General features: G+C 50.1%; 1 protein-coding gene across 1 annotated transcript; it reads left to right on the forward strand.

Annotated features, from left to right (window-relative positions):
• Positions 1-9794: 9794 nt before the first annotated feature.
• LOC122370097 (clumping factor B-like) lies at positions 9795-11657 on the forward strand. The gene is made up of 2 exons (XM_043345364.1): positions 9795-9845; positions 10995-11657. Exons 1-2 carry the CDS (start codon positions 9795-9797, stop codon positions 11655-11657), a joined length of 714 nt encoding a protein of 237 aa, XP_043201299.1.
• The last annotated feature ends 28 nt before the right edge of the window (positions 11658-11685 follow it).

Below are 11685 nucleotides of genomic sequence, written 5' to 3' on the forward strand. Positions count from 1 at the left end.
TACCTGGAGGGTGCAGATGGCAGGTTTGATTGACATTTTTAGCCCGTCACTATCTTTGACCTGGTACACATTTGGTCATAACGAGCCAAACCCCCTCCCTCGAAATTTCGGACCCCTGGACCGGTTTCCCAGCACAGAGTGTGGGAAATGTCCCGAGGACGAAACGAACGCTCTGGAAGGGGGTTCAGAGGGCACAGTACCCCAGTTGCGCTCGTGCTGCCGAGGAGTGAGGACGTCTTCAGTGTCTTGTGAGCGTCCGGCACCGAGTGGTCCCAGTCTGCAAGATGGAGGACCTGGCTGAACTGTTCGACGTCGACGAGTTTTTCGAGGTAAGACTGTGTGGTGGCTGTTTGAGCATTCAGCAATATGCTTTTTGCGCTAGTAGCATGCCGTTCTTTTTTGACGCAGAAGAATTACCGGTGGCCCAGAAAAAACGTTCCGAACTTTGGAGGCCTATATATCAAATACGAGTACAAATAGCGAGCCAAAATTTTCATCAAGTTTGCGTCATTTCTTTGCGCATTGGTATGCCAAATTATAACACTATACCATCATTTTCAAGCTGGGAATCTTGAGTTGAATTAAGCAAGAGGTTTTTGCTTTTTTTGCCGATGTCAAACGATAGTGATGATTGGGTTAGACGTCCTATGTTATAAAAAAAAATAGAGCACGTGAATGAAACCAACACGTATGTTCTTATTTTAAATATTTTTGTCTCACTTATGTGCCAAATATTCAAATACTGAGCCAAAATGGTGCTCATGGATGTCATTCGTTTCAACACCAAATCATGTTTCGAGCAGGAGTGGCACGGTGCATGGATTACTGCTGATTACCCTCCTTTCAGTAGATCAAACAGTAAATCGACCGGATACGGAAAACAAACTAAAGCACACTGGTTCTTGTGCCAGAAGACCACAGAATAGCTTATGAAAAACAACACTGCCAGCAGATGACAAAAAAAAACTGGTTGAAAAGCTACCTTTTCCCAGGAATGTCAGCCAGGAAAGCATTTGAGCCACAAGATGGTTAGAAAACTGGAAACTTCTTCCGATGCCGCTGGCACAGAGCCATCGTGGTTGCCTGAGGGAATGTGTCATCCTGAGACCCGAACCATCAATGAGACTAGCTGCCAGTAGAAGTCATGGCTCTAGGCCGCGGTGCCGCGGGGGTGAAAGTGACCCGTTCACTCACATTTTGTTAGTAAACATCGGAGCAAAAAAGTAATTTTTACATGGCATGCTTGAAACACGAACCGTTTAAAAAGTTACTCCGAACACCATGAAAATCCCACCATTTACTGAAAATATGTGCCGCATTGACTATTCGAAGTTTCAATGTTGTATCTTTATCACTTTCTGAGAAATATTGATTTAAAGTTGGAAACGTTTTTTCTGGGCCACCCGGTATATGGAATGAGAGTCATTTTGCGACGAGACTTTGATCTAAAGAATAACGAGTAATGTAGCTAACACATGTTGTCATTCTAGTTTGATTTCTGCATAACCCGCGCCCCGTAGGGCTACCGGCGGACCCTACCACCCGTAGGGGGGGGCCGTATCGGCCCCCCCCTAAGATCTCGGAAAGTTACCGGCCGATTTTCAAAATTCAAACGGCGTTCGATAGCCCCACCCGGGAACTACCTTGTGACCAAATTTCATTGACCTAGGTCAAACCGATGACGTCACAGGTCAGGTCAAAGGTCAGATTTTCACCGTTCACAGGCAATTCAAGAAATGTGCTGTGAAAGCGAGTAAATTGGTAATTTATTGAAAACCATCGATGGTACATTGTTCGTCAAACACATACTTTGCTATCTGAGGTCACTGATACCAGGTCAGGTCACAGCGAGGTCAGGTCACCGGGGGTCACAATATGAATGTGTCGTGTGATACATGTTTTATGGTCCATTTTACATGACAAATGCGATTATGTGGGTTAGGCAGCCTTTGGGGCCAGCCTAGGTCACGTTTTTGTGAAGGTCAGGTCAAGGTCAGGTCAAATTAGGTCAAATTTCAAAGTTGATATTTTTGCATAAAACGGGTTATGGGTTAATGGTATGAGTTAAAATAATACTTTTAGTTTTAAGTTTTATTTGCAGTTAGAAACAAGACTTTTTGTATTTTGAAGTGATTCTGAATATCTAATCTTTTTACACATTTCGCTGAACCAAAATTACAATTACACATACAGCACAAACTCAAGTATTGTGTGCACCTCCGCTCAGGGATGTGGGTCACCACAGGTACTTCCCCACCTAGAACGGAGTTACGTAGTGTGCTGACATTGTGCCAATCAACGTAACACGTCACAGATAACACAATCTGAAAAAATCACAACTACAGCATCGTTTTCTGGGTTCCACCTCAGCTAAATATAGTCGCTGGATCCACTCTGAAACGAACCCTTCTTCCACTTCTGGTACGTGGTGACTCTGCTTCCGGCACGACCTCTGGAGGGACCGATTCTGCTGGACCGGGCTCAGCGGCACTGCTCGGCTGTGGCTGCTCCTGCTCCCTGTCCACCAGCCGCCGGGTGTCGTCATGTCGCGGGAAGTAGGCGGGCTTCAGTCGGTCCACTGATACAGTGTCTATCGCCCCAGACGGTAGTTCTATGCGAAAAGTCTTTGCTCCTCTGTGAGCTACACGTAGCGGTCCCTGGTATGGAGCTTGGAGTGGACGTTGGATCCTGTCCACTCGGACCCACACATGCGTGCATGTCATTAAGTCCTTGGGAATGTGCTCCTGGACAGCACCGTGATCGGTTCCGAGGGAGGCCGTGGTGAAATCCAGTTCCGTCATGTGCTGGGCCAGCTCCTGGATCATCTTGAATGAAGAACGTGTTGAAGACTGTTCTCCTAAGCACAGTTTTGGACAGAGCAGCATGCCACCTGTCACTGCTGTGAACGGTGAGGCACCAGACTCGTTTGGCATTGCACGCAGACCCAAGAGAATTATTGGGAGTGACTTCAGCCAGTCTTCCTTCCGCGCCTTCAGTGCTGTCTTTAGTGTGCGATGAAATCTCTCAATCATTCCATTACTTTGCGGTCTGTAGGCGCATGTCCGGAGGCGATGAAATCCTATCATTTCAGCCAGAAGTTGGAAGAGCTCGGCTTCAAACTGGGCTCCACGGTCAGTTACCACGTAGAGAGGGACGCCGAACCGTGCAATCCAAGTCTCGAGGAGCGCGTTCGCTACTGATGTGGCAGTGATGTCGGTAATGGGCGCGACCTCTACCCATCGGGTAGCGCGGTCGATGCAGGTGAGTAGATACCGATGTGTCGCCGGGAACGGTTGCCCATGCTGAGATGAAGGTGGTAGCGGTCCAACTATGTCGATGTGCACCGTTTCAAAACGTGATGATGGCAGGTGAAACTCTCCAGTTGCGGTCTTCGTGTGGCGATGGACCTTGGCTTCTTGACAAGCCACACATTCCTTCACCCACGTCTTGATCTGTCGATCCATGTCTGGCCAGAAGTATCTTGCCTTGATGAGCCGAAGTGATCCTTTCAGACCAGGATGTGAAAGATTGTGATACCTCTCGAACACACTTCGTCGACATGACAGCGGAACGAACGGCCTCGGCTGTGGCGTAGACACGTCACAAAGCACTGAGGAGTCATTCTGCAGCGGCACAGTTTTGAGGCGATCCTGGTATGTTGCGATTTCTTCGTCCTTCTTCTGTTCCTCGGCGATGGCTGGGAGGTCACAGGCGTCAACCTGAACGGCGTTCACAGGGCGCGAAAGGCAGTCTGCGACGATGTTGTCAGCGCCCCTGATGTATTTTACGTCTGCGATGTACTCGGTGATGACGCACCAGTGTCTTTGCTGTCGATCTGACTTCGCCACATGAGGACTGTGGAAGGCTGTGACCAGGGGCTTGTGGTCTGTAAAGAGCGTGACGTTCCGCCCTTCGAGCAGATCTCGGAAGTGCAGCGTGGCGAGATAGGCAGCCAGCAGCTCTCGGTCGTAGGCTGAGTACTTGCGCTGCGGTGCAGACAGCTTCTTTGAGAAAAAGCTCACCGGTACTGCACTGCCGTCGACCATCTGATGAAGGGCTGCACCAGCAGCGACTTGGGAGCAGTCTGTGACAAGCTGGAAGGTGTCGCTGTTTGGCTGAGTGTGGTGGAGAGTGCAGGCGGCCTCCAGTGCTGTCTTGATGCCGTTGAAGGCCTTGGCTTCGCTGTCGCCCCACGGTAGTTCCTTCGACTTGGGGTACAAGCGCATGAGCTCGGTCAGTGGGAAGACGATTTCCGCAAAATGCGGAATCATTCGCCTGTGGAAGCCGACCATGCCCAGGAATCTGCGTAGATCATCCGACTTCTTCGGCGCGCACATTTCTGAGATGCTCTCCACCTTGCTCTTTGGAGGACGAATTCCAGTTGATGTCACCAGCTGTCCCAGGTAGGTGACTTCTGGCTGGTCAAACTCGCACTTGTCTATTGAGATGCGAAGGTTGTGCTCGTGCAAGATGCGGAACACTCTCTCCAGGTCCGCATGGTGCTGTTCTTGGGTCGCAGATGACACAAGAATGTCATCGAGATAGATGAACACGCAGTCCACGTCGCGGAAGATGGTGTCCATGATCCTCTGGAATGTGGCTGGAGAGTTGCAGAGGCCCATTGGCATGAATATGTATTCATACAGGCCGAAGGGCGTGGTCACTGCAGTCTTCTCGCTGTCCGCTGGGCTCACTGGTATTTGGTGATATGCTCGGAGCAGATCGATCTTGCTGAAGCGCGTTTTTCCGGCGAGCTGTGTCGACAAGCTTTGAATGTGAGGTAGAGGGTAGCGATCCCTCTTCGTGATCGAGTTCAGAGCTCGGTAGTCCCCTGTGACGCGCCATTCACCGGGTGTCTTCTTCTCCACCATGTGCAGAGGAGAGGCCCATGGAGACTTTGAAGGCCGCACCACCCCAGTTTTCAGCAGTGTGTCAAAACACTGTTTGGCGGCTTTGAGCTTGTTTGGTGGCAGTTGTCTCGGTGACGCAAATGTCGGTGGTGCACTGCCTGTGTCAATGGTGTGACATCCTGGCAGCTGTTTCATTGCCCCCTCCAGGTCACCTGGCTGGCATGGCTCTAGCACTGAGCGGTGTCTTTCCAGGATGTTCTTGATCGGAGCTGAAACTGTAGACAGGTCGTTTACCACCAGGTTGGCCTTCGATTGGTTACTGACTCGGCACTGTGATGACAAATCAGTAGATCTGTCAATCAAAGTCCGGGTACCGCAGTCGATCAGGAGTGAGTGCTGACTCAAGAAGTCCTGACCCAGCAGTGGTGTAGTGACGTCAGCCACCACGAAGGTCCATGTGAAGGTGCGGCGCAGTTGAGGGATTGTGACATCACATGTGACTTCTCCCACAACATGAAGAGATTCACCGTTTGCGGTTGATATTCGCACTGCTGAAGGCTGCAGGATAGAGCCAACCGGGACGGTTTTGGGCAGGAGGGAAACACCTGCTCCGGTGTCAATGACAAAATCAACTGATTTTTGGCCAAGTGTTGCTGCTACTTGCATGAGTGGCAGTCCATGAGCAGCATGAACTGGGATCTGCCCCTCTAGTTTCCCGACTGGGACGGCCTCGGTGAGGAGGAGCGAGAACGGGGTTGCATCTTGGTGTGTGCTTTATCAGGCCACTGACACCACGGCTTGCATGTGCGCGCTTCCACGCCAAAGTAAATGTGCGCTCGGCAGACCTTGGGGCGCTGTCCTTCACGGAACGGCTGAAGTCCTGCTGACACACCCTCTCGATGGTCCCGATCCGGATAGGGACTGCGCTGTCGCGAGCTGTATCGCTGTCCGGTACTGTGCTGTCTCGATGGGCGCGTGTGTCCGTCTGAATAGTATGCGCCGCGGTCCGACTCATAGCGCTCAGATGGTGACGGTGACCGTGCTCGTGACTGCCGGCTACTGTGAGGTTGTGCCACCATGCACGAAGACTGCATCAGCGGCACCAGCTCATCAGCTAGTTGACCTAGCTGTGTCAGAGTCAGGTCACGCTGGGCTGCCAGCACGGCACCAACGGAGGGCGGCAAGCTCTTTATCATCTTGTGGCGCACGAGGTCTTCACCGACCCCGACTTTGCACGCCGTGTCTCGGAGCTCATGCAGGAATGCTGATGGACGTCCGGTCATCTGTGTCTTGCTTATAAGACGCTCGAATAACTCCGGCTTCGATTGAGCATACAGACCGATCACGGCTTGTTTCAGGTCATCGAATGACGTTTTGGAGAGTACGTCTGGGTCGAGGCGGCTGACCGTATCAGGAGGAAGGGCCGCCAGAACATGGTAGAACTTGGACTGAGTGCTTGTGATGCGAGCCAGGTGAAATTGTGCATTCATTATGGCGAACCAACCTTCAACGGCTGTGTCCATGAACGCCGGCGGCTTTACGTTAGAAAGCATCACGGAACCTGCAACCTGTTCCGGTTCTCCTTCCATTGTTGCTGTTGTTGGAATACCTATTCACTATGAACTAGGAATAGTATTAGGCAATGTAGCAATGTAAAAATCACGTCGGGGTCACCAGTTTATGGGTTAATGGTATGAGTTAAAATAATACTTTTAGTTTTAAGTTTTATTTGCAGTTAGAAACAAGACTTTTTGTATTTTGAAGTGATTCTGAATATCTAATCTTTTTACACATTTCGCTGAACCAAAATTACAATTACACATACAGCACAAACTCAAGTATTGTGTGCACCTCCGCTCAGGGATGTGGGTCACCACAGGGTATCGATTCGATGCAGCTGGTCACGGGGAGTCTAATGGTGGTCTTCGTTTTGCTCTACGAGTTCTAGAATTGCCAAAAATTGAGTTTGAAAATTTGACGTCATCATTTTTGAACAGTTTTTTCGCTATAACTTGGCCAAAAAACGAGGTATCGATCTGAAATTTGGTATGTAGATAGAAGACGGTAGGCACTATCACATATATTCCGGTTTTTTCGAAACTCAAAAAACTTTTTGGATTTTTTGGCGAATATATCCAAAAAAATGTTTTTTTAATTTTTGGGGGTCAAAACTCAAAAATTTCAAAAATTCGAGATAGCAGTTTTGTAGCCCTGTCAATTCTACACCTTTTATGTCTTAATCATTTTTCTGTATCTTCAAAGCTGTAGTCCTGACAGGTCTTCTCGCGAAGGTCTTTTTTCGGTCGAAAATGACAGAACATGACGTCACTCTGACGTCATTTGTGGCCAACCTATCATAGCCTCTGGAAAAATTTTTGGTCACAATGTGCAAAATTGATGCCCGGAGGGGTCCTGAAAGTTTGGTGGCGATATCTCCAGCCGTTTAGGAGATATCGACCGAAAAGGACAGGGGGGGGCCGTTTCGGCCCCCCCCCCTACGGGGCGCGGGATAACACTCGGTATTCAACATTTAAGGCGCGTATACCTAATGCCGCACTGCTGCTATATATTGTCGGTAAACTGTGTGAGCATCTGTGTGCCTTGCCAGGCTAACCAAAGCTCCCCTCGCCTTTCCAGAAGCTGCTCTGCTGGTCGGACGGCTCAGACGTCAGCGGGGACGAGAACAGCCAGGACGGCTCTGAGCTGCCGCTGCCGCTGCTGGCACTGCTGTCCGACGCTGGAGACGAGAACGGGAACGGTGGACGTCCCGAGCCGTCTGTGGAGTCAGAGTCTGACTCAGACAACAGCGGCAGCAGCAGCAGCAGCAGCGACAGCAGCGGCAGCAGCAGCAGCAGCAGCGACAGCAGCGGCAGCGGGTCGTCCTCGTCCTCTGACGAAGACCCGGAGGAGCAGGAGCAGCCGGCCGAGGAGCGTCCCGCCGGGGTCCACGCCGGGGCTCAGCCGTGGGTGTTTGACTACCAGCAGTGGGAAATGGAGGAGAGGATCAGGTGGCAGAGGGCACGTGAGGCCGGCTGGCTGCGGCAGAACATCCACCAGCGCTTCTCCGACCCCCAGGCTAGGTTCACCCTGCTGAAGGAGCTTCTGCTCAGGCAGACGTACCTCCGCTCCTTCCGTAACTAGTGACTTCGGGCACCGTTCTGTCAGTGATGTGAATATTGTGATTCGTGGGCTGTTGGTTGGCCATTCCCGCCGTGCAGTGTGATTTGGAGCGATAATGCAGTTCATGGTGGTTACGTTACTGGATTCGAGTGTCAATCTCAGCCAATGTGAGCTGCTAGTCGGCTGTTCGGCTTTGAAAGAAATGACGTGTCATTCTTCTTTCTGCTGGCCTTACCCGGCCCTGCTGAGCCGACGGTGCAAGCAATTGCTACTGATATTTAGTGGTGGTTTTATTGCCCAATGCCGTCACTAGATAATTGTCTCAGGCAGTACCACGCCATTCATATGTCTGTAATCATGCATCCTCCCCTTTTCAAGCAATTATAGCAAATATAGTTAAGATGTGTCATCAGTGCTAATCTGTTGCTATACGGTAATGCTTTTGATGAGCTCTGTAGCATCCTGGGATTGTGAATCGAGTCTGTGATGATGAGTGCCAGTGGTGTAGCGTTTTAGCCGTGTTTCCTTTGTTCCCATCTGCCAAAGGCTGTGTGACACTGGTGACTGGATGCTGATCTCAGTGCCTTTGTGTTGGGAAGCCTGAGCGGGAGGGGCAAGTGTTTTAAATATTGACGAGTGTTATGATGACGCATTTATTACGGGTAAATAAAAACAAAAGAAAAACAACATACTTCTTTGTCGTGGTTGGAAAGATGACAGCTGTTAGGCATATATGAATCTTAGGTGGAGGGAAATCAAAATGAATAAAGAATGGAAGGAGGGAGGGAGGAAGGGAAAAACGAGAGACAGACGGGCACGGAGTAAGAGGCGCACACACTCGGATACAGACATAGAACAGGGAATAGAGAAAACTGGAAGTGAGAGAGAGGGAGAGAGAGAGGGAGAGAGAGAGGTGGAGAGAGAGAGAGAGAGAGTCGAGAGAGAGAGAGAGAGAGAGAGAGAGAGAGAGAGAGAGAGAGAGAGAGAGAGAGAGAGAGAGAGAGAGAGAGAGAGAGAGAGAGAGAGAGAGAGAGAGAGAGAGAGTCCAAAGTCCAAAAGGCTGCCTGTTTAGCTGGGTTTCCTCAGTTTTACCAGAGGAGCCATCAACTGAACACAAAAACTTATCCTATTACATATTCACAATAAGCATACAAAAGGTCATGTAAGAACATTTCAGATAAACAGAATTAATGCCATTAGCTCGCATCAGACACGAAACTCACAACTAACAAAATTATATACTTAAAACTCAGTGCGGTGCTGCCGGTTTCACTGAAAAGTAGCGATGCTGCCGGTATTCCCGACTTTGCCAAATTTGGCCGATATTGCCGAGCTGTGCCGAGCAGTGCCGGTTTTGCCGACCACGGTCCGCTCAGTCTCGACAGCGAGAGGTCTGATAACCCTCGGCCTCCTTACCAGCGCGGCGGCGGATTAGCGCCCGACCCCGACCCCCTGCATCGGCCCGGGCTCCCGGCTATCACTCTGGTTACTGACCAGCGTCCCCGAGGGTGGAGACCGGCCCCCCGGGTCGATTGCTACCTGGAGGGTACAAATGATAGGGTTTGATTGACATTTTAGGCATGTGACTTACCTCGATCTGTTACATATCTGGTTATAACGAGCCAAATCCCCGAAATTTCGGACCCCCGGAGCGGTTTCCCAGACTCGGAGTGTGGGAAATGTCCCGAGGACGAAACAGAACGCTCTGGAAGGGGGTTCAGAGGGGCACAGTACCCCAGTTGTGGCCGTGCTGCCGAGGAGTGAGGACGTCTTCAGTGTCTTGTGAGCGTTCAGATTTGGGTGTTGGTGCATCTTAGACGCAGGATGGCGAGCCTGACTGATGTGTTGCAGTTCGACGTCGACGATTTCTTCAAGGTAAGAGCGTGTGATTGTCAGGGTTGCTTTTAACCGTAAACCCCGGCACATCGGCTATTATCTAACTGTAACAAACCTCTCATCATTGACTATCAGCTTTTTATATTTTGTTTTGTTAGTACATCCATTAGGCATGTTGCACTTAAATCTGTACTTCTAGGTTAACTGCATGTAGGGGAAGACGGGGGAACACCGACCCCCTTAACCTTTTAGGGTCTAATCACGTAGTTTTTGGCTACATGGTCTATCTCTCATTTTCATATGATTGTCGCATTAATTTTACGTACATATCACGCAATTGTTTTCTTGTAATTTCGTTCATAATTTCATTATTCCACATTTGGTAAAAGTCTACATTTTTCGGGGTAACACCGCCCGAGCTCAGCAGGCAACGAAATTTGCAGATTGCTGAACTATTAAGTTGTTCTTCTTATCGTAAGTTTCGAGCTGTTTCAGTATATTCATAAAATGCAGTGTGAACAATTTTTTTAGGTATATCTCTGGTATAATACTTATAACTCATTTATAAAACTAGACGACTTTAAGCCCCAAAATTTCATTTTCTCATCATTATCTTGTAAAAAAGAAAGCATAGCAACAACGTTCTTTCTTTATATGAAATACGTCACTCCTGGGTCAGATATCACAATGTGCTATTAAATACCAAATTGCTCAAGTGGGCGGTGTTACCCAAGGGTCTGCATTTTTCTACAAAATTCTTCAATATGGCAGCATGACAAAAATGGCGCTCGAGCAGAAGCATGAAACGTTTGAATAAGTCCTAATTATGGCAAAAAATGCCACTTCAGGACTATTGTCTGTCAAATAAGATAATTTTTATTCTGCTAATTATGCTAGAAAGAGTACAAAACGTATTCACGAAACGTAAAATTCGGAATTTCTCGCAAATCACCCAAAACAATGCGTTGCACTGCCCATACCTGCACTTCTGTTGACGTCACGCTGCCAAAAGACAGCGTGTCGCCCTAGACCTTTTCATATTTCTGATATCGGGGTGGGCGGTGTTCCCCAAAGGGCGGTGTTTTCCCATCTTCCCCTATAACTGGCGGTTTTACTCTCTGTGAGCTGGAATCTAGCAGTGTAATGTACAACCTGCCGAACTAACCAAATCTTCTCTTTCCTTTTCAGAGCCTGCGCTGTTGGGGGAACAGCCCTGGCTACAGCAGCAACGGGACCGGCGAGGACTCGTGCCAGCTGCCGCCGCCGCCGCTGTCACCTCTCCGTGAGGACAGTGATGACTCCTCCCAGCTGCCACCGCCGCCGCTGTCTCCCCTCCGTGAGGACACTGAGGACTCCTGCCAGCTGCCACCGCCGCCGCTGTCACCTCTGTCTGACGCTGGTGACGGGGAAGAAGATGCTGTTGGCACGACGTCATCTCCGTCATCTTCTGAGTCTGACTCCGACTCTGACAGCAGCAGCAGCGGATCATCCTCTGCATCCTCCTCGGGATCTGACAGTAGCAGTGACAGTGACAGCAGCAGTGACTGTGACAGCGACCGTGACAGCGACAGCAGCGGCTGGTCGTGGTCGACGTCCTCTGAAGAGGAGCAGCCCGAGCCCTGGGAGACGGACGGCGACGAGGCGGCAGAGGCCTACGAGAGGGCCCGACGCTGGATGCTCTACGTCTACAACAAGAAACTCGAGCAGAGGGTCAGGAGGAAGAGGAGACGCTTCGCCCGGTGGCTGCGGAGAGACATCAACCAGCGCTTCGCCGACTCCAAGGTCAGGTACACCCTGCTGGACGAGGTGCTGCTCAGGGAGACGTACCGCCACTCCTACAGACGCGAGTGAGTTCACTATAGCGGTGGTGACGAGCTTG

Source organism: Amphibalanus amphitrite, unplaced genomic scaffold, assembly GCF_019059575.1.
Source record: "Amphibalanus amphitrite isolate SeventyFive unplaced genomic scaffold, NRLGWU_Aamphi_draft 001097F_arrow, whole genome shotgun sequence".
NCBI classification, from domain to species: Eukaryota; Metazoa; Arthropoda; class Thecostraca; order Balanomorpha; family Balanidae; genus Amphibalanus; species Amphibalanus amphitrite.